This window comes from Hemibagrus wyckioides, linkage group LG20 (assembly GCF_019097595.1).
Source record: "Hemibagrus wyckioides isolate EC202008001 linkage group LG20, SWU_Hwy_1.0, whole genome shotgun sequence".
NCBI classification, from domain to species: domain Eukaryota; kingdom Metazoa; phylum Chordata; class Actinopteri; order Siluriformes; family Bagridae; genus Hemibagrus; species Hemibagrus wyckioides.
Genome location: NC_080729.1, coordinates 742,274 through 766,916, shown reverse-complemented (window position 1 = coordinate 766,916; position 24,643 = coordinate 742,274). Strand labels below are relative to the sequence as shown.

Sequence of the window (24,643 nt, the reverse complement as noted above, 5' to 3'; positions counted from 1 at the left end):
CAAGAGTGTGGAAAGAGAAAATGTTATTAAACACAGTGTGTGTGTGTGTGTGTGTGTGTGTGTGTGTGTGTGTGAAAACCATCAAGCAGAGTATGTGAAGTGTGTGAAGAGTGTGAAGTGTGTGAGGTGTGTGAGGTGTGTGAGGTGTGTGAACTCTCGAACAGTTGAGTAGCCTGCTAGTGTGAACACAGAATTATTCAAATCTGGATTCAAAACAACAATCAGAATGATGGAGGAGGAGGAGGAGGAGGGTGAGTAATGATGGAGGGTGATGATGATGGAGGGTGAGGATGATGAAGGAGGGTGATGAAGGAGGGTGATGATGGAGGAGGGTGAGGATGATGAAGGAGGGGGGTGATGGAGGAGGGTGAGGATGAAGGAGGGTGAGGATGATGGAGGGTGAGGATGATGAAGGAGGGTGATGATGAAGGAGGGTGATGATGGAGGAGGGTGAGGATGATGAAGGAGGGGGGTGATGGAGGAGGGTGAGGATGAAGGAGGGTGAGGATGATGGAGGGTGAGGATGAAGGAGGGTGAGGATGATGGAGGAGGGTGATGATGGAGGAGGGTGAGGATGATGGAGGAGGGTGATGATGGAGGAGGGTGAGAATGATGATGGAGGAGGGTGAGAATGATGAAGGAGGGTGAGGATGATGGAGGGTGAGGATGATGGAGGGTGAGGATGAAGGAGGGTGAGGATGAAGGAGGAGGGTGATGATGGAGGGTGAGAATGAAGGAGGGTGATGATGGAGGAGGGTGAGGATGATGAAGGAGGGTGATGATGGAGGAGGGTGAGGATGATGAAGGAGGGGGGTGATGGAGGAGGGTGAGGATGAAGGAGGGTGAGGATGATGGAGGGTGAGGATGAAGGAGGGTGAGGATGATGAAGGAGGGTGATGATGAAGGAGGGTGATGATGGAGGAGGGTGAGGATGATGGAGGAGGATGAGGATGAAGATGATGAAAGAGGATGAGGATGAAAGAGGGTGAGGATGATGAAGGAAGGTGATGAAGGAGGGTGAGGATGATGGAGGAGGGTGAGGATGATGGAGGGTGAGGATGAAAGAGGGTGAGGATGAGGGAGGAGGGTGATGATGGAGGGCGAGGATGATGGAGGGTGATGATGAAGGAGGGTGAGGATGAAAGAGGGTGAGGATGATGGAGGAGGGTGATGATGGAGGAGGGTGATGATGGAGGGCGAGGATGAAGGAGGAGGGTGATGAAGGGTGAGGATGATGAAGGAGGGTGAGGATGAAGGAGGGCGAGAATGAAAGAGGGTGAGGATGATGGAGGGTGAGGATGATGGAGGAGGGTGAGGATGAAGGAGGGCGAGAATGAAAGAGGGTGAGGATGATGGAGGAGGATGAGGATGATGGAGGAGGGTGAGGATGAAGGAGGGTGAGGATGAAGGAGGGTGATGAAGGAGGGTGATGGAGGAGGGTGATGAAGGAGGGTGATGGAGGAGGGTGATGAAGGAGGGTGACGAAGGAGGGTGAGGGTGATGGAGGAGGGTGATGATGAAGGAGGAGGGTGATGAAGGGTGAGGATGATGAAGGAGGGTGAGGATGATGGAGGAGGGTGATGAAGGAGGGTGAGGATGATGGAGGAGGGTGATGATGAAGGAGGAGGGTGATGAAGGGTGAGGATGATGAAGGAGGGTGAGGATGAAGGAGGGCAAGGATGAAACAGGGTGAGGATGATGGAGGGTGAGGATGAAGGAGGAGGGTGATGAAGGAGGGTGATGATGAAAGAGGATGAGGATGAAGGAGGGTGAGGATGATTAAGGAGGGTGAGGATGATGGAGGAGGGTGAGGATGATGGAGTAGGGTGATGATGAAGGAGGGTGAGGATGATGGAGGAGGGTGATGATGGAGGAGGGTGATGATGGAGGAGGGTGAGGATGAAGGAGGAGGGTGATGATGGAGGGTGATGATGAAAGAGGGTGAGGATGATTGAGGAGGATGAAGGAGGGTGAGGATGATGGAGGAGGGTGAGGATGAAGGAAGGTGATGATGAAGAAGGGTGATGATGAAGGAGGGCGAGGATGAAGGAGGAGGATGAGGATGAAGGAGGGTGGTGAAGGGTGAGGATGATGAAGGAGGGTGATGATGAAGGAGGGCGAGGATAATGAAGGAGGGTGAGGATGATGGAGGGTGAGGATGATGAAGGAGGGTGAGGATGATGGAGGAGGGTGATGATGGAGGAGGGTGAGGATGATGGAGGAGGGTGATGATGTGAGGATGAAGGAGAGCGAGGATGATGGAGGGCGAGGATGATGGAGGGCGAGGATGAAGGAGGAGGAGGAGGATGAAGGAGGGTGATGAAGGGTGAGGATGATGAAGGAGGGTGATGATGAAGGAGGGCGAGGATGATGGAGGGTGAGGATAATGAAGGAGGGTGAGGATGAAGGTGAGGATGATGGAGGAGGGTGAGGATGATGGAGGAGGGTGAGGATGGAGGAGGGCAAGGATGATGGAGGAGGATGAGGATGAAGGAGGGTGATGAAGGGTGAGGATGAAGGAGGGCGAGGATGAAGGAGGAGGGTGAGGATGATGGAGGAGGCTGAGGATAATGAAGGAGGGTGAGGATGATGAAGGAGGGTGAGGATGATGGAGGAGGATGATGATGGAGGAGGGTGAGAATGATGAAGGAGGGTGAGGATGATGGAGGGTGAGGATGAAGGAGGGTGAGGATGAAGGAGGAGGGTGATGATCTAGGGTGAGGATGAAGGAGGGTGAGGATGATGGAGGAGGGTGATGATGGAGGGTGAGAATGAAGGAGGGTGATGATGGAGGAGGGTGAGGATGATGAAGGAGGGTGATGATGGAGGAGGGTGAGGATGATGAAGGAGGGGGGTGATGGAGGAGGGTGAGGATGAAGGAGGGTGAGGATGATGGAGGGTGAGGATGAAGGAGGGTGAGGATGATGAAGGAGGGTGATGATGAAGGAGGGTGATGATGGAGGAGGGTGAGGATGATGGAGGAGGATGAGGATGAAGATGATGAAAGAGGATGAGGATGAAAGAGGGTGAGGATGATGAAGGAAGGTGATGAAGGAGGGTGAGGATGATGGAGGAGGGTGAGGATGATGGAGGGTGAGGATGAAAGAGGGTGAGGATGAGGGAGGAGGGTGATGATGGAGGGCGAGGATGATGGAGGGTGATGATGAAGGAGGGTGAGGATGAAAGAGGGTGAGGATGATGGAGGAGGGTGATGATGGAGGAGGGTGATGATGGAGGGCGAGGATGAAGGAGGAGGGTGATGAAGGGTGAGGATGATGAAGGAGGGTGAGGATGAAGGAGGGCGAGAATGAAAGAGGGTGAGGATGATGGAGGGTGAGGATGATGGAGGAGGGTGAGGATGAAGGAGGGCGAGAATGAAAGAGGGTGAGGATGATGGAGGAGGATGAGGATGATGGAGGAGGGTGAGGATGAAGGAGGGTGAGGATGAAGGAGGGTGATGAAGGAGGGTGATGGAGGAGGGTGATGAAGGAGGGTGATGGAGGAGGGTGATGAAGGAGGGTGACGAAGGAGGGTGAGGGTGATGGAGGAGGGTGATGATGAAGGAGGAGGGTGATGAAGGGTGAGGATGATGAAGGAGGGTGAGGATGATGGAGGAGGGTGATGAAGGAGGGTGAGGATGATGGAGGAGGGTGATGATGAAGGAGGAGGGTGATGAAGGGTGAGGATGATGAAGGAGGGTGAGGATGAAGGAGGGCAAGGATGAAACAGGGTGAGGATGATGGAGGGTGAGGATGAAGGAGGAGGGTGATGAAGGAGGGTGATGATGAAAGAGGATGAGGATGAAGGAGGGTGAGGATGATTAAGGAGGGTGAGGATGATGGAGGAGGGTGAGGATGATGGAGGAGGGTGAGGATGATGGAGTAGGGTGATGATGAAGGAGGGTGAGGATGATGGAGGAGGGTGATGATGGAGGAGGGTGAGGATGAAGGAGGAGGGTGATGATGGAGGGTGATGATGAAAGAGGGTGAGGATGATTGAGGAGGATGAAGGAGGGTGAGGATGATGGAGGAGGGTGAGGATGAAGGAAGGTGATGATGAAGAAGGGTGATGATGAAGGAGGGCGAGGATGAAGGAGGAGGATGAGGATGAAGGAGGGTGATGAAGGGTGAGGATGATGAAGGAGGGTGATGATGAAGGAGGGCGAGGATAATGAAGGAGGGTGAGGATGATGGAGGGTGAGGATGATGAAGGAGGGTGAGGATGATGGAGGAGGGTGAGGATGGAGGAGGGTGAGGATGAAGGAGGAGGGTGAGGATGAAGGAGAGCGAGGATGATGGAGGGCGAGGATGATGGAGGGCGAGGATGAAGGAGGAGGATGAGGATGAAGGAGGGTGATGAAGGGTGAGGATGATGAAGGAGGGTGATGATGAAGGAGGGCGAGGATGATGGAGGGTGAGGATAATGAAGGAGGGTGAGGATGAAGGTGAGGATGATGGAGGAGGGTGAGGATGATGGAGGAGGGTGAGGATGGAGGAGGGCAAGGATGATGGAGGAGGATGAGGATGAAGGAGGGTGATGAAGGGTGAGGATGAAGGAGGGCGAGGATGAAGGAGGAGGGTGAGGATGATGGAGGAGGCTGAGGATAATGAAGGAGGGTGAGGATGATGAAGGAGGGTGAGGATGATGGAGGAGGATGATGGAGGAGGGTGAGGATGATGGAGGGCGAGGATGAAGGAGGAGGATGAGGATGAAGGAGGGTGATGAAGGGTGAGGATGATGAAGGAGGGTGATGAAGGAGGGCGAGGATGATGGAGGGCGAGGATAATGAAGGAGGGTGAGGATGAAGGTGAGGATGATGGAGGAGGGTCAGGATGATGGAGGAGGGTGAGGATGATGGAGGAGGGTGAGGATGAAGGAGGAGGGTGAGGATGAAGGAGAGCGAGGATGAAGGAGGGCGAGGATGAAGGAGGAGGAGGAGGATGAAGGAGGGTGATGAAGGGTGAGGATGATGAAGGAGGGTGATGATGAAGGAGGGCGAGGATGATGGAGGGCGAGGATAATGAAGGAGGGTGAGGATGAAGGTGAGGATGATGGAGGAGGGTGAGGATGATGGAGGAGGGTGAGGATGATGGAGGAGGGTGATGAACGGTGAGGATGATGAAGGAGGGTGAGGATGAAGGAGGGCGAGGATGAAGGAGGAGGGTGAGGATGATGGAGGAGGGTGAGGATGATGGAGGAGGGTGAGGATGAAGGAGGAGGGTGAGGATGAAGGAGAGCGAGGATGATGGAGGGCGAGGATGAAGGAGAGGATGATGGAGGAGGGTGAGGATGATGGAGGAGGGTGAGGATGATGGAGGAGGGTGAGGATGGAGGAGGGTAAGGATGAAGGAGGAGGAGGAGGATGAAGGAGGGTGATGAAGGGTGAGGATGATGAAGGAGGGTGAGGATGAAGGAGGGCGAGGATGAAGGAGGAGGGTGAGGATGAAGGAGGGCGAGGATGATGGAGGGCGAGGATAATGAAGGAGGGTAAGGATGAAGGAGGAGGATGAGGATGATGGAGGGTGATGAAGGGTGAGGATGATGAAGGAGGGTGAGGATGAAGGAGGGCGAGGATGAAGGAGGAGGGTGAGGATGAAGGAGGGCGAGGATGATGAAGGAGGGTAAGGATGAAGGAGGAGGATGAGGATGATGGAGGAGGGTAAGGATGAAGGAGGAGGAGGAGGATGATGGAGGAGGATGAGGATGATGGAGGAGGGTGAGGATGGAGGAGGGTGAGGATGAAGGAGGAGGGTGAGGATGATGGAGGAGGATGAGGATGATGGAGAAGGGTGAGGATGATGGAGAAGGGTGAGGATGGAGGAGGGCGAGGATGATGGAGGAGGATGAGGATGAAGGAGGGTGATGAAGGGTGAGGATGATGAAGGAGGGTGAGGATGAAGGAGGGCGAGGATGATGGAGGGCGAGGATAATGAAGGAGAGTAAGGATGAAGGAGGAGAATGAGGATGATGGAGGAGGGTAAGGATGAAGGAGGAGGAGGAGGAGGATGATGGAGGAGGATGAGGATGATGGAGGAGGGTGAGGATGATGGAGGAGGGTGAGGATGAAGGAGGAGGGTGAGGATGATGGAGAAGGGTGAGGATGATGGAGAAGGGTGAGGAGGAAGGAGAGCGAGGATGAAGGAGGGGGAGGATGAAGGAGGAGGAGGAGGAGGAAGGAGGGTGATGAAGGGTGAGGATGATGAAGGAGGGTGATGATGAAGGAGGGCGAGGATGATGGAGGGCGAGGATAATGAAGGAGGGTGAGGATGAAGGTGAGGATGATGGAGGAGGGTGAGGATGATGGAGGAGGGTGAGGATGATGGAGGAGGGTGATGAACGGTGAGGATGATGAAGGAGGGTGAGCATGAAGGAGGGCGAGGATGAAGGAGGAGGGTGAGGATGATGGAGGAGGGTGAGGATGATGGAGGAGGGTGAGGATGATGGAGGAGGGTGAGGATGAAGGAGAGCGAGGATGATGGAGGCGAGGATGAAGGTGAGGATGATGGAGGAGGATGAGGATGATGGAGAAGGGTGAGGATGATGGAGAAGGGTGAGGATGGAGGAGGGTAAGGATGAAGGAGGAGGAGGAGGATGAAGGAGGGTGATGAAGGGTGAGGATGATGAAGGAGGGTGAGGATGAAGGAGGGCGAGGATGAAGGAGGAGGGTGAGGATGAAGGAGGGGGAGGATGATGGAGGGCGAGGATAATGAAGGAGGGTGAGGATGATGGAGGAGGATGAGGATGAAGGAGGGTGATGAAGGGTGAGGATGATGGAGGGTGAGGATGAAGGAGGGCGAGGATGATGGAGGAGGGTGTGGTTGAAGGAGGGTGAGGATGGAGGAGGGTGAGGATGGAGGGCGAGGATGATGGAGGAGGGTGAGGATGGAGGGCAAGGATGATGGAGGAGGGTGAGGATGAAGGAGGAGGGTGAGGATGGAGGAGGGTGAGGATGAAGGAGGAGGGTGAGGATGATGGAGGAGGATGAGGATGATGGAGGAGGGTGAGGATGATGGAGGAGGGTGAGGATGATGGAGGAGGGCAAGGATGATGGAGGAGGGTGAGGTTGAAGGAGGGCGAGGATGATGGAGGAGGGTGAGGATGGAGGAGGGTGAGGATGATGGAGGGCGAGGATAATGAAGGAGAGTAAGGATGAAGGAGGAGAATGAGGATGATGGAGGAGGGTAAGGATGAAGGAGGAGGAGGAGGAGGATGATGGAGGAGGATGAGGATGATGGAGGAGGGTGAGGATGAAGGAGGAGGGTGAGGATGATGGAGGAGGATGAGGATGATGGAGAAGGGTGAGGATGATGGAGAAGGGTGAGGATGATGGAGGAGGGTGAGGATGATGGAGGAGGGTGAGGATGATGGAGGAGGGTGAGGATGATGGAGGAGGGTGAGGATGAAGGAGGAAGGTGAGGATGATGGAGGAGGATGAGGATGATGGAGAAGGGTGAGGATGATGGAGAAGGGTGAGGATGGAGGAGGGCGAGGATGATGGAGGAGGATGAGGATGAAGGAGGGTGATGAAGGGTGAGGATGATGGAGGGTGAGGATGAAGGAGGGCGAGGATGAAGGAGGAGGGTGAGGATGGAGGAGGGCGAGGATGAAGGAGGGCGAGGATGATGGAGGGCGAGGATAATGAAGGAGGGTGAGGATGATGGAGGAGGGTGTGGTTGAAGGAGGGTGAGGATGGAGGAGGGTGAGGATGGAGGGCGAGGATGATGGAGGAGGGTGAGGATGATGAAGGAGGGTGAGGATGATGAAGGAGGGTGAGGATGATGGAGGAGGGTGAGGATGAAGGAGGAGGGTGAGGATGAAGGAGAGCGAGGATGATGGAGGGCGAGGATAATGAAGGAGGGTGAGGATGATGGAGGAGGGTGAGGATGATGGAGGAGGGTGAGGATGATGGAGGAGGGTGAGGTTGAAGGAGGGCGAGGATGATGGAGGAGGGTGAGGATGGAGGAGGGTGAGGATGAAGGAGGAGGGTGAGGATGGAGGAGGGTGAGGATGAAGGAGGAGGGTGAGGATGGAGGAGGGTGAGGATGGAGGAGGGTGAGGATGGAGGGTGAGGATGATGGAGGAGGGTGAGGATGAAGGAGGAGGGTGAGGATGGAGGAGGGTGAGGATGAAGGAGGAGGGTAAGGATGGAGGAGGGTGAGGATGAAGGAGGAGGGTGAGGATGGAGGAGGGTGAGGATGAAGGAGGAGGGTGAGGATGGAGGAGGGTGAGGATGAAGGAGGAGGGTGAGGATGATGGAGGAGGGTGAGGATGATGGAGGAGGGTGAGGATGATGAAGGAGGGTGAGGATGGAGGAGGGTGAGGATGATGGAGGAGGGTGAGGATGGAGGAGGAGGGTAAGGATGGAGGAGGGTGAGGATGGAGGAGGGTGAGGATGAAGGAGGAGGGTGAGGATGGAGGAGGGTGAGGATGAAGGAGGAGGGTGAGGATGATGGAGGAGGGGGAGGATGATGGAGGAGGGTGAGGATGAAGGAGGAGGGTGAGGATGGAGGAGGGTGAGGAGGGAGGGCGAGGATGAGGATGGAGGAGGGTGAGGATGAAGGAGGAGGGTGAGGATGAAGGAGGAGGGTGAGGATGGAGGGTGAGGATGATGGAGGAGGGTGAGGATGGAGGAGGGTGAGGATGGAGGAGGGTGAGGATGGAGGAGGAGGGTAAGGATGGAGGAGGGTGAGGATGGAGGAGGGTGAGGATGAAGGAGGAGGGTGAGGATGGAGGAGGGTGAGGATGGAGGGCGAGGATGATGGAGGAGGGTGAGGATGGAGGAGGGTGAGGATGGAGGAGGGTGAGGATGGAGGGCGAGGATGATGGAGGAGGGTGAGGATGGAGGAGGGTGAGGATGAAGGAGGAGGGTGAGGATGGAGGAGGAGGGTAAGGATGGAGGAGGGTGAGGATGGAGGAGGGTGAGGATGAAGGAGGAGGGTGAGGATGATGGAGGGTGAGGATGAAGGAGGAGGGTGAGGATGATGGAGGAGGATGAGGATGATGGAGGAGGATGAGGATGATGGAGGAGGATGAGGATGATGGTGATGAAGAGTAGAGCTCACCCAGGCCATAGAGAGCGATCTTGGTGCTTCCTTTCTGCAGTAATATGGGGCTGATCTCCACTTTCTCCACTGACCGGCTGCGTCCGAAATGATTGACCAGACCAGCGCAACTCAACACGTCCAGAGCACACAGACCATCAGCCTGAGAAACACACACACACACACACACTTTCAATATACTGCACATTTATATGATAAACATTAAGTTTCTAACAGACACTGAACTTATTTTATCTGTCCATCAGCTTGAAAAGGTCAATAAATTATACAGCCCCCCCCCCAACACACACACACCCACACCCACACCCACACACACACACTTCAGGTGATGAATCTCGTCAGAAATATGAGCCCTCGTGTTTACACAATGACTCAGTGTTCAAAAGTATTAAATAACCTCACTGACCTCAGGTCTCTGCGGTCAGTGTATTAATGCTTCCACAGGGTTGCCAGGTTCACACTTTTCATAAACACTATTTTTCTGGACCACTGTCTGCTGATGAAAGACTCAGAAGCTGTGTGTGTGTGTGTGTGTGTGTAAGGTCAGTCAGGATTCGTAGCTTTATCAGCAGGTCAGCACATCATGTTCAATAGAAAGTGGATTAATGGTCATTTAATTCATGTGAGATGTTATTTATCGTCTTTTTCTAATCAGACACTTTACATTTTACAGTCACGCTGTGGTCAGTGAGACGAGAAGATCCACACAGATTACACTCTCAACATCTTATTACTGCTCTCTGTCAATAAGGATTAAACTGTGTGTGTGTGTGGACTAGAAATTTATTTATTTATTTGAGGATATAACATTTTATCTGGTTATTATTTTAAAAAAAACAGAATAAGTTTGAAATCCAGTGAATTTGTGATCATGAGGGTAATATGAGGGGTTTGGGGCAGACAGCACTGGGGTATGTGGAGTTATAAAAAAACTGTCCACACATTTATCATCTTATAGACATGATACAGTTCACTAACTCATAGCCCCCCCCCTCCCTCTCTCACCCCAGTCGGATCGTCATGGTTCCCGTGGACGCTGAATACAGGGATGGAGATGTTCAGGTTCTCGTCCTGGTAGTTCACCCAGGGGAACCTGAGAAATCAAAGTGTATGAGTCACATCTCACGTCTCCCACCTCGTCCACACGCACGCTCACTTTACAGTGGACACAGTGGACATGAATAAAGGTAAATAGCGGTATGACGTACCTGCTGTTCCCGAAGTTGACGGCCTGGTCACTGATGATCTCGAACAGGATGGGTTTATCGCCCATGCAGTACTTCCTCATCACCTCCATGCAGCTGTGCAGAGCTTTACGTGAAGGCTTGTTGTCATGGAAGAGATCTCCACCCAGGAGCACCAGGTCCACCTGACACACAGGAAACAGACAGAGTGTGTGTGTGTGTGTGTGTGTGTGTGTAGCTATTAAAAACATCTAGATTCACTGAAACGTGCTCTCAGGCTGGAGAATCAGTGTTAATGATTGTATTGTTCCAGATGTTCACTCGAACCAACGGTAAGAAAACTCGTTTGAAGTTCTTCTTTGATGTTCATATCAAAGGAAGCTGGAAGGTGTTCGGTGGCGTGTTTCTGGCATCGATATTCTAACCCCAGGTTTCATCTTTAAAGCAGAGCTTCATCCAGAGCTCTATCCTGTCTGCACTGGACTTTACACAGCTAGGAGATCTACAGCTCTGTGTTTAACATCACCTGGACCTCGAAATCATCCTAACTACCTAACACACACACAGATATACAGCAAGAGCATGAGCTTCTTCTCCATACTGTTACAGAGGGGTACAGAATATCTCTCTCTCTCTCTTTCAGAGTGCCTCCTTACGTCGTTTTGTTTTGCGCACTTCATGATCTCATCAAACGTCACAAACGTGTCATTGCCTCTGACGGCGTCCTTCTCCAGGTAACCCAGGTGGATATCAGTGGCGACGAGGATCTTAAAGGTGTCCTCATCGTCTCTGAGGGACACATCGAGGGGAATAAAGAGGATCAGAGTAGGGTTAGGGTTAGAGCTCAGAAAGAAGCTATTTCAGTGGGGATAAAGATCTGCATTAATTATTCAAAACAATGAATACAAATGAATAACCAAAACCAATGCACCTACATTGTATTTCCAGATGACGTCATGTTGATTACGTCAGCTGAGCCGTTTAATTAATTAAATAGAGTTAAAAATAGAACTGATCCTGAGGACAGAGCAATGAAAACAGCGTGTTAGGTGAGATTACAGTTTTAATAATAAAAAATATGTATAATTTACTGTCTGATTGGACAGGAGCTAATTCACACCAGCTAGTTCAGTTTATTTATCTCTGAGTTTAATGTCTTTAACCAGTTAACTTGCAAGAAAGTCTGACAGAAATGTTCCCAAGCACAATGTTGACGTGAAACTTTGCATTAATAAGTATGGAATTTTTCTAAAAAACGATGATAAATTTTTAAGCTGCAAATATTACGATGTTCATTTACCTCACATCTACACAACCACACGGTGCAACGAAAACATACGCACATGTAGCTTCGTGCCCCGGAAGTTCACGGAACGTGTTCGCGCGAAATGTTTGAGCCTCACGGGAAATGTAGTTCTGTTTCCTCACAGACGCGTTGACACGAGAGTGAAATAAACTACATTTCCCTAGCGTTACGATTTTTTAACAAGTCGCATTAATCCTAAAAGACAGATTAAAACAGACTTTACAAACTTTTTTTTATTCTTTTCGTGCTACGCTAAAACGACATCTAGCTGATTCTTGCGAGACGCTAGCTCATTGGTTTGTGAGCTGGGTTTTAGCCAATCAGCGAGCACAAGGCGGGATTTGTGTCCCGATCCAGGAAGTGGATTAAACGTGTCTCCCAGAAATATTTTGGTGTTTTTTTTTTTATTTTTTTACAGTATTTACCTAAAACTTTACCTTTACATTAATACATATTACTTGTAATTCTCTTAAATCGGTATTATAGCAGCGGTAAGTGCCGTCGTGCGTGTAAACAAATAAATAAACAAATAAATATGTAGGAAAGAAGGTAAAGAAGAGTGAATGCTGGGAAAGAGTTTCTCATGGCACATTGCTGTTATTAGCTCAGGGTATTAGGGTGTAGATATATAGATATACAGATATGTATTTTGTATCTTCACTTTGTTTTTGTGATTTTTTGTGAATGTATCAACGTTCTCCTTTCTTCTTTCTCTTCCGTTTTCACTCCTCATGCAGGTCATGGAGTTTCCAGAATGCTTCAGCCAGCTGGAGCTGTTAGAGACGCACGGCCATGTGATCCCCGTGGGGACGGAGAGCGCCTGGGACAAGGAGGACAGTGAGGATGATGAAGGCCAGCAGAGTGAGGAGTGGCTCCAACAACAGGAACTGAAACGGGAAGACGATCCGGTGGAGCTGATGCTCTGGGCTGCTGAGAAGAACCGAGTAAATCAGATTCATCTTTCTAATCATCTGAGTCGTGCATGATTTGATTATATTTAAAATAAACATTTCAGAAGTCAGAAAGAACTTCATTAGTACACACACACACATGGAATGTGACTTAGAGACAGGAACTCTAGTGCAGAAGAAAGTACAGACATAATGCAGACATGTGAGAGGTACAGAGGAATTACACAGTAGAGATGGAATATAACAGTAATATAAGAAAAACAGAATTAAATAAAGCATTATATACAGAAGTAGAAATATATATTGTTTAAATGAATGTACAGATATTACATTTACGAGTGTGCAGCTTACAAATATACAGTTTCCAGTTTCCGGTGTGTAAAGGAGTCAGGTGTAAAGGAGTCAGGTGAGATGGACAGTGTAGAGTTATGAATAATTGTTCAGGTGGAATATAGACTGCAGGAAAAAAATTTTATTCAGGAAGAAGGACAGCAGTGCAAACATCCCTCTCTCTCTCTCTCTCTCTCTCTCTCTCTCTCCACCTGCCTACTTCCTGCATTGCTTTCTTTTTTCCTTCATTCTTTTATTCTTTACTGAGTTCCTTCCTTCTTTCCCTATTTACATCTTTACTTGTGTCTTTCTTTCCTTCTTCATTCACTTACTTACTCCAGGTATTTTTGCGGAGTTTATCCCGGGAGAGCTTTGTCCCGGTCGGGATACACCTGAAGAGACAGATAAACACTTTACACAGTTCTGGGAAAACAGACACATGAGTGTGAAAATGATCCGTTCTGCTGCGGTGTTTAATAAACAAGACTAATGCTACTACTCACTCACTACCAGCCACTACTACTGTTCACTTTCACTACTACTCACTACCACCACGTTCACCACTACCACAAACCAGTACCACCACTCACCACTGGTCAATACTACTGCCAACCACTACCACTACTACCACCAAAAACCACTAGCCACACGCCACACTACTCCACACACACACACACATCACGCGGTGTACTCACACACTAATACACACAAGACACACACAATAATGTGTGTGGAGGGAGGGAGGGAAGGAGGGAGAGAGAGGGAGGGAGGGAAGGAGGGGGAGGGAGGGAGGGAAGGAGGGGGAGGGAGGGAAGGAGGGGGAGGGAGGGAGGGAATACAGGGAGAGAGGGGAGGGAGGGAGGGAAGGAGGGAGAGAGAGGGAGGGAAGGAAGGAGGGAGAGAGGGAGGGAGGGAGGGAAGGAGGGAGAGAGAAAGAGAGGGAGGGAAGGAGAGAGAGAGAGAGAGAGAGGAGTATAGGAGAGAGAGAGAGAGGAGTATAGGAGAGAGAGGGAGGGGGAGAGAGAGAGAGAGAGAGGAGTATAGGAGAGAGAGAGAGAGAGAGAGGAGATTACTGGCCACACACACACACACAGCACACACTGGCCTGCACACTACTGGGCAGTCACTACTACATTCACACACACACAGCTACCACACACACACTGTCACACCACACATTACTGGGCCACACACACACACTACTACTGCACACACACACTGACACACCAGCAATGGCACTACTTCACACACACATTACTACACACTACTACCACACACACATTACTTCACACACACACACACACACAGCTACTACTAAGCATTGGCACATGGCACACTACTACTAATACCAAGCATCACTGCCATTACATTACTACACACACTAATACATACACATTATTAATAATACATTACTAATGCTAATACACATTATTATTTATTACACATTACTTTACATTTTTAACACACATTATTACTAATGCATAATATTATTATTTACTATTGATTATATATACATTATTATATGCTACTTATTACATATTTTTTTTTATTTATTATTATATTATTACATATTATTATTATTACATACATACATATTATTAATAATACTATTATTATTATTTTATTTACATATTAATATTATTAATATATTATTATTATTATTTAATAATACATATATATTATTATATATATTATTATATATATTTATTATTATTATTATTATTATTAATATATTATATATTTATTTATATATATATATATTATTTATTATTATATATATATATTTATATATATATATTTATTATATATATATATTTATACTATATATATATTTATTTATATTATATATATTTATATTATATATATATATATATATATATATATATATATATATATTATTAATATATTATATTATTTTATATATATATATATATATATTATTATTGTATATTATTATTATATTATTATATATATATTATTAATATATTATTATTATACATATATATATTATATTTATATATATATATTATTACTATATATATATATATATATTATTATATATATATTATTTATTTTTATATATATATATTATCACTGCTACACACACTTACTACTGGCCACACACACACACACACTACTACCACACACACTACTACTACAAGGGGCCACACACACACACTTGGGCCACTACACTACTACTACACACACACACACTACCACCCCACACACTACTACACACACACACACTACTGTCTACACACACTACCACACACTGTCACCACACTACACACTACCACACACAATACTTTCACACATACACCACACACTACTCACAGCCACTACTACTACTCACACACACACACTACCCACACACTACCACACACACACTGGTCACCACACACTCACCACACACACACACACACATCTGCCACTACACACTACTTTCACACACACACTATCACTACCACACACACACTGACTACTACACACACTACTCACTGCCACACACACTACACACACTATTTTATTTACACACACATTACTTATTCACACACACACACACACACTATCACTGCCACACATTTTTTATCTGCACACACATACTTTATTTTTTTCACACTACACACACACACACACACACACACATTACTTATCACATTATTACATATTATTTACATACACACATACTATATACATTTATTACTATATATATTATTTTTATTTATATATACTATATATTATTACAGTATTAATATATATATATATTACTTAATATTACTATATTATATATATTATATATATATACATATTATTATTATATTACTATATATTATTATATTATATATATATATATATATATATATATTATTTATTATTATATTTATTTATATTATTATTATTTATTAATATATTTATATTATTATATATATTTATATATATATATTATATTATTAATATTTATATACTTATTATTATTTATTTTATATATATACATATATTATATTATATTATATATTATATATTACATATATATATTATTATCACACACACTACTTTACTAATGCCACTCACATTACTACTACTTTTCACACACACACACATACTACTGGCTACTACACTACACACACAATATTACTACAATAAATACACTACTTCTACTTTTTCAGCCACACACACACATTACTTCAATAACACACTACTAAATAAGCTACTTTTTACACACACACACATTACGCCAATAATCACACACTACATTACTGGGCATTACTACTGCTACTGGCACACATTACTTTTTCACACATTTGGTCACCACACACACATTAATACTGCTTACTACATATTAATATACTACGCCTATTACATTATTACACATACATTTACTTTTTTACATATTAAACATATTTAATAACACATATTATTTTTATATTATTACTAATAATACATTACTATTATGCTTATTATTATTATTATTATTATACATTATTATTTAATGCATACATTATTATTATTTTATTATATTATTTATTATTATTATTATTATATTATTATTTAATACATATTATTATTATTTATTTATATATACACATATTATTATTAATTACTATATTAGTATTATATTATTTATTACATATATTATTATTATTTATTTTATTACATATTTATTATATTATTTATATATATATATATATTATTAATATTATTATTATTATATTTATTACTACATTATTATATTTATTTATTATATATATTATTATTTATATATTTATTATTATTATATATTATATATATATTTATTATTATATATTATATATATATTATATATATATATTATATACATATATATATATTTATTATATTATTAATAATATATTATTATTATTTATGTTATTATTAATATTATATATTATTTTAATTATATTATTATTATTTATTTATATGTTATATTTACATATTATATATTACTATATATACATATATATTTATATATATATTACATATTTACATATTATTATATTTATTTACTACTAATACTACCACAGGCTGGGCCAACACTCAGCCACACACAATTACACACTACTACTGCACACACTACTCACTTTTTCACACACACACACTTTTACCACGTCACACACTACTCACACACCACGTCACTACTACTTTCACACACACTGGGTCAATACTAATGCCACTACCACTACACACACACACACACACACTACACACACACACACTGGTCACTACCACACACACACTACTACGCCACACATTACTACTGCACACACTCTCACATGCCACCACTACTACTACTACTACAGCCACACATTACTACTTTTTTTCAATACTACTGCCACACACACACACACACTACTACCGCTACTACTTTACCACACACTACACACAATACTACTGTACCACACACTACTTACTACACACACTACTTTTTCACACACACACACACACACACACATTATCACCAAGACCACATGCTATTTCTTTATTATTATTATTACACACACACATTACTATTTTTTTATTTACATAGCATTACACACACACACATTTAATTTACATTAATTATATTTATTTTATTTACATACATATATATTATTGTCACTACATAATATATTTTTATTTATACATATATATATTACACACATATTTATTATTATATTATTATTATTTATTTTTATATATATATATTATTTATTATATTATTAATATATATATATATATTATATATATATACTGCTATATATTATTTATTTTTTTATATATACATATATATTTTCTATTATATACTACTATATATATTATTATTATTTATTTAATACATATTATTATATTAATATTAAGTATTATATATTATATATATTACATATATTTAATACTACATATTATTATTTTATTTATTATATATTATATATTATTATTACTATATATGTCATATTATTATTATTAATACATTATTATTATTTTTATTTACATATTAATAATATATATTTTATACACTACACACTATCTACCACACACAGCCACACACACAATACTTCTGGCACTACACATTTCACTGGGCCACACAAGGCTACTACACACACTATCACCACACTACTACTTTTTCACACACACCACTACTGGGCACACACACATTTCACTCACACACAATACTACTACTGCACACACATTACTACTGCACACACTTACTTTACACACACACACTATTACTACACACACACACACACAGCACACATGGCTAAAATACACACACTATTATACTGGTTATTTCACACACATTACTACTTTTACACATTACACACACACTTAATATACACACACATTACATGCTAATAATAATATTTATATATTATTAAGACATTTATTAATAATACACACACACACATTACATTAATAATTACTATTACACATTTTTTACTATATATATATAATACATTATTATTAATTATATACATACATATATTAATATTATGCTATTATATTAATACATTATCAATTACATTACTAATTAATATTATTTATTTATATATTATTTAGATATATATTATTATTATATTATTATATTATACACATATTATTATTTATTAATATACTAATAAATATATATATATATATATATTTATACATATATACAAGTATTATTATATTTATATTATTTATTTTTTTATATATATATTATTATTTATACATATATTATTATTATTTTTTTACATATTATTATATATATATATTATTACTATAGTTATTATATATTATATTATTTATTATATTATATTATTATTATATACTATATTATTATTATATTATTTATATATATATATTATTATTATATTATTTTTATATTATTTATATATATTATATATTATTACTATATTATTATATATATATATTATTTATATATACTACATATATATTTATATTATTATATATTATATTTATTATTATATTATATATATATATTAATTATTATTATATATATATTATATTATATATTATTATTATTATTTTATTACATATTATTATTATATATTTACTGGCCACACAAGGCACACACAGTCACACACACAACAAGCTACTACACACACACACACACATTACTACTACTGCCAGCTGGGCTACTTTGCCACACACACACATGCTACACACACACTACACACAGCACACATTACTGGCCACACACACACACACACACTGCCACCACACAGCACACACACACACTGGCTGCTGCACACACAGCTTTGGCACACACATTACTACTGCTACACACATATATTTACTACACACTACACATTATTACAACATGGCATGCTGCACATACATACACATACATTACTACATTATTACTATTTATTTTTACTATATATTATTATTTATTATTACATACACATACATATTGGCTGCTATGGGCACTACATACACATTTATTACTGCATATATATACATACACATTACACAAGTATATATATTTTTATATATATATATATATATATTATTATATATATATTTATTTATATACATATATTATGTTTATATATATAAGTACATATATATATATATATATATATATATTTATATATATATATAAGATATATATATATATTTATATTGCTATATATATCACATATTATTTATATATATATATATATATATTATATTACATATATATATATAAGACATATATATATATATATTATATATATATATATATTTATATTATATATATATATATATATATATATATATATATATATATATATATATATATATTATTATATATTATATATATATATTATTATATATAGTATATATATATATATTTATTATTATATTTATATTTATATATATATACATATATATATATACACACACACACTGCCATTGGCTACACCGCCACACACACACACACACACACACTGCAGTCACACACACACACACCAAGCACCTGCCACCACACACACACACACACACATATATACTACTGACTACACTAACAGCACACACACACACACACAAGGCTACTTTACTGGGGCACTGGCCACCACACACACACCACACTGGCTGGCCACACACACACACACTACTACACACACACACATACTACACTGCCACACACACACACACATTACGCTGACCTGCCACCTACACACACACACACATACACACACACACACAGCTGGCGCCACACACACACTACACACACACATTATTATGAGACACAGCTAGGAGAGAGACACACACACTGAGCTGCACACACACACACACACACCACACTACACACACACTCACACACACACACACACACACACACTAGAGGTCACACACACACACACACACACTCACACACACCATCACACACACACACACACACACACACACACACATGACTAGAGAGAGAGAGAGAGAGAGGAGTATAGGACAGACAGAGAGAGAGAGACAGAGAGAGAGAGAGAGAGAGAGAGAGAGAGGAGTATAGGAAAGAGAGAGAGAGAGGAGTATAGGAGAGAGAGAGAGAGAGAGGAGTATAGGACAGACAGAGAGAGAGAGACAGAGAGAGTAATCTGGCAGAACTCTGTAAGGTTACTGCAGCGATAGCTCTCATAGGAAAAAAGACTCAGCGAGTTTAGTGATCTGCTTTACATTTTACATTTATTTCCATGACTCCAGATGTTTTATAGATACACAACAGAGCTCTGTCCTGGGTCCCTCAGGTGTAGCTGGTGTGTGTAGGTGTGCCTCAGGTGTGTGCAGAGGTGTGGCTCAGGTGTGTGTAGTCAGTGTGTGTGTGTGGTAGTGTGTCTAGACTAGGGTGTGTGTGAGGGTGTGGCCTGTGTGTGTGCAGAGGTGTGTGGGTGGTTCTAGGTGTGGTGTGTGAGGTGTGTGAGCCTAGGGGTGTAGGGTGTGTGTGGCTCGTAGGTGTGTGTAGTAGGTGTGTGTTTGCTCAGTGTGTGTGTGAGTTCAGGGCCTAGTGTGGCAGAGGGTGTGTGTGGCCTCTAGGTGTGTGTGTGTGAGAGGGTGGTAGGTCTAGTGTGTGTAGGTGGTGTGCTCAGGTGTGTGTGTAGGTGTGTGTGGCCTAGGTGTGTGTGTAGGTGTGGGTGGCTCAGTGTGTAGGTGTGTGTTTGTCTGTAGGTGTGTGTGGCTCTAGGGTGTACTGGGTGAGTAGGTGTGGCTCTAGGTGTGTAGAAGTGTGTGTGGCTCTAGTGTGTGTAGGTGTGTCTAGGTGTGTAGTGCAGGTGTGTCTAGGTGTGTGTAGTCAGTGTGTGTGAGTGCAGTAGTCAGGTGTGTGCTAGGTGTCAGGTGGTGTAGGTGTGTAGTCAGGTGTGTGAGGGTGTGTCTAGTGTGTGTGCAGGTGTGTGTGTAGGTGTGTCTGTGTAGTCAGGTGTAGGGGTCAGGGTGTGAGTCAGGTGTGCTCAGGTGTGTGTCTGTAGCCTGTGTAGTGTAGTCAGTGTGCAGGTGTCTGTGTGTGTGTGTAGGTCAGGCTCTGTGTGTGTAGGTGTGGCCCAGGTGTAGCTCAGGTGTGTAGGTGTAGTCAGTGAGGGAGGTGCAAGTGGCCTGAGGTGCAGAGGAGGGGCCCAGTGTGTGTGAGAGTGCAGGCTCTAGGTGTGTGTGTGAGGGTGTGGCTCAGGTGGCAGAGTCAGGTGTAGATATTCAGTGGTGTGTGTGAGGGTGTGTGTCTAGTGTGTAGAATAGGTGTGTGTGTGTAGGGTGGTGGTCTAGGCAGGTAGACAGTGTGAGCTCTAGGTAGGTGTAGTAGGGTGGTCTGAGTGTGTGTGAGGTGGGTGGGTCTAGGTGGTGTGTGTGAGGGTGTAGCTCTGCAGGTAGTAGAGGGTGTGGGTGAGGTGGTCAGGGGTGTGTGTGGTGAGGTGCAGGTCTAGTGCAGACAGGGTGTGTAGGCCCAGGGTCTGTGAGGTGGGTGTGTAGGGTGTGCATATTCAGCAAGTGTGTGAGGTGTGTAACAAGGTGTGGGCTCAGGTGGTGTGTGTAGGTGTGTGTGGTCTCAGTGTGTGTGTAGGGTGTGTGTCGAGGTGTGTGTGTGTGTAGGGTGTAGCTGCCTAGTGTGTGTAGGTGTGTAGGTGCACGAGGGGTGTGTAGGCCCAGTGGTATCTAGGCCCAGGTCTAGGTGTGCAGAGGTGTGTATTCCAGGTGGTGTGTAGAACAGGCAAAAGAGGTGTCTAGGTCTAGTGTAGTGTCTGCAGGTGTGTAAAAGAGTCTAGGTGTGCAGAGGGTGTATGGTCTAGGTGTGTGTGTGTAGGTGCAGTGGTCTAGTGTGTGTAGGGAATGTGGCTCAGGCAAGTGTGTGAGCCTAGTGTGTGGCAGGCAGAGAGGTGTGTGAGTCTAGTGTGTGAGTGTGTGAGGCAGGTGTGAGGCAAGTGTGGGCTCAGGTGCAAAGAGAGAGGCAGGTCTCAGGCAGTGTGTGCAGGTGTGTGTCTCCAGTGTGTGTGCAGAGAGGTGGGCACTCAGGTGTGCAGAGGGTGCAGGGGTCTAGGCAGGCAGAGAGGCAGGTTCCAGGTGTGTGTGCAGGTGTGGCTCCAGGTGGGTGGCAGAGGTGTGGCCCAGGTGTGCAAAGAGGAGGCAGGTGGCCTCAGGTGTGTGTGCAGAGGTGTGGTCTAGGTGGTGGTGGTAGAGGTAGTGTGGCCTCTAGGCAGCAGGTAGACTCTAGGTGTGGCAGAGGGTGTGTAGGTCTAGTGTGGCAGAGGTGCAGGGTGGTTCAGGTGGTGTGTGTAGAGGTGCAGGCCCAGTGTGTGTGTAGAGGGAGGTGGTCTAGGCAGAGAGGTGTGGTCTAGGTGTGGTGTGTAGGTGTGGTGAGACTCTAGGTGTGTGTGTAGGCCTGTGTGGTCTAGGTGTGTAGAGGTGTGTGTGCCTAGGTGGTGTGTGAGGTGTGGCCTGTGTGTGTGTAGGTGTGTGCCTCAGGTGTGCAGAGGTGTGCAGGCCTCCAGGGTGTGTGTGTGTAGGTGGTCTAGTGTGTGTGCCTGAGGTGGGTGGCCCAGGTGTGTGAGGTGTATTCTGTGTGTGTGTGAGGTGTGTGGCTCTAGTGTGTGTGAGGTGTGTGTGCTCAGGTGTGTGTAGGTTTGTAGGTGTGTAGTGTGTTGTGTGTGTGTGTAGGTGTGTGGGCTCAGTGTGTGTGTAGGTGTGTCTCAGGTGGTGTGTAGGCAAGGTTTGGCCTAGTGTGTGTGTAGGTGTGTGTGCCTGCAAGTGTGGTGTAGGTGCACCCAGGTGTGTGTGCAGGTGTGTGCTCAGTGTGTGTGTGTAGGTGTGTGTGTCTCTGTGTGTGTGTAGGTTGTGTTTGTGTGTGTGTGTGTAGGTGTGTGTTTGTGTGTGTGTGTAGGTGTGTGTTTGTGTGTGTGTGTAGGTGTGTGTTTGTGTGTGTGTGTAGGTGTGTGTGTTTGTGTGTGTGTGTAGGTGTGTGTTTGTGTGTGTGTGTAGGTGTGTGTGTTTGTGTGTGTGTGTAGGTGTGTGTGTTTGTGTGTGTGTGTAGGTGTGTGTTTGTGTGTGTGTGTAGGTGTGTTGGGGTATGTGTGTGTACATTGTTGGTGCAGTGGAAAAGTCTCCATGTTAACAGTGATCATATTTCGTACGGCTCCTGGTTTTATGTTTGCGGTCTGGATGAGAGCGAGTTCATTTCAAACACACACACACACACACACACACACACACTTGTCCATATGTGTTATTAATACTATAGTTTTTACCCATTTGGTTATTACAATAGACTTTTAAATGTTTTTATATGATTGTTTTAATTGCTGAAAAAAATCTGAAAGAGAAACTCTAAGTTTTTTTCTCGTCTGCTCTTTGTTTGTTTGTGTTTATTTGTTTGTGTTTATTTGTTTGTGTATTTGTGTAACATATGTGTGCAGTTGTCCACAGTGCAGCGGCTGGCCGCGTCCAATCCGTCCCTCGTTAACTGCCGTGATGATGATGGTTACACGCCTCTCCATCGCGCGTCCTACAGTGGTCACCAGCTCATCGTGACCTTCCTCCTGGACTTGGGCGCTGATCTTCATGCCAGGACGGTGGACGGCTGGACACCTCTGCACAGCGCCTCCCGCTGGGGACACACTGCCATCGCATCGTGTCTCCTGCGCCGGGGGTCAGAGGTCAACGCCATGACGAACGGTCAGCTTACACCTCTGCAGCTGGCGGCGGGAAACCCTGCAGTGCCGCAGACCCTGGAGCTCCTGCTGTCCCAGCGCACCCTGCAGGCAGGACTGAGGAACAGCGGCGGGGAGACGGCCTACGACATCGCGCTCAGGAAAACAGCACACTCCGGCCTGTTGGAGATCACAGAGCCCTGCAACAACGTCTACTGACATGAACTTCTGGACAAAACGGAGAGAGCAGGAGATCTCTGACAGGAAGGAAGAAATGAAACAGAAACACTGCTGGTTATGACCAGAGGCTCACTGAGACACTGAGACATTAATCTCATCTCCTTTACACACAAACATCTTTTCTGGACAAGGTGGCTACGGCTACAGACGAAGCAGTGAATATTCCAGCTTTCGTGTTCCTGTGTGCTGATTCTTAAGATCAGATCCACAATCATCAACAATCTGAATGAATATAAACACTGTAAATAAGAACAGAGTTTAATTATATTAAAAACAAACTGGTTGCAGTTTATGAAAGTGTGATGGTGTGATGATGTGGTGTGATGATGATGTGATGGTGTGGTGTGATGATGATGTGATGGTGTGGTGTGATGATGTGATGGTGTGGTGTGATGATGATGTGATGGTGTGGTGTGATGATGATGTGATGGTGTGGTGTGATGATGATGTGATGGTGTGGTGTGATGATGATGTGATGGTGTGGTGTGATGATGTGATGGTGTGGTGT

General features: G+C 44.2%; 2 protein-coding genes across 2 annotated transcripts in view; one reads left to right on the top strand and one right to left on the bottom strand.

Annotated features, from left to right (window-relative positions):
- Positions 1-11,686, bottom strand: part of mre11a (MRE11 homolog A, double strand break repair nuclease) — a 60,770-nt gene extending 49,084 nt beyond the window's left edge. Inside the window, exons 1-6 of the mRNA XM_058418857.1 lie at positions 11,547-11,686; positions 11,182-11,263; positions 10,903-11,035; positions 10,271-10,431; positions 10,068-10,155; positions 9,063-9,204 (exon numbers count right to left, since the gene is read on the bottom strand). Of these exons, the coding sequence (XP_058274840.1) occupies positions 9,063-9,204; positions 10,068-10,155; positions 10,271-10,431; positions 10,903-11,035; positions 11,182-11,204 (547 nt within the window). The 5' untranslated portion in view covers positions 11,205-11,263; positions 11,547-11,686. The remainder of the gene's footprint in view (positions 1-9,062; positions 9,205-10,067; positions 10,156-10,270; positions 10,432-10,902; positions 11,036-11,181; positions 11,264-11,546) is intronic.
- A 191-nt stretch (positions 11,687-11,877) lies between these two features.
- On the top strand, positions 11,878-24,428 carry ankrd49 (ankyrin repeat domain 49). Its single transcript, XM_058418858.1, has 3 exons — positions 11,878-12,043; positions 12,290-12,496; positions 23,662-24,428. The coding sequence occupies exons 2-3, from the start codon at positions 12,293-12,295 to the stop codon at positions 24,112-24,114; spliced, it is 657 nt and encodes a 218-aa protein (XP_058274841.1). The 5' UTR covers positions 11,878-12,043; positions 12,290-12,292; the 3' UTR covers positions 24,115-24,428.
- Positions 24,429-24,643: the final 215 nt, after the last annotated feature.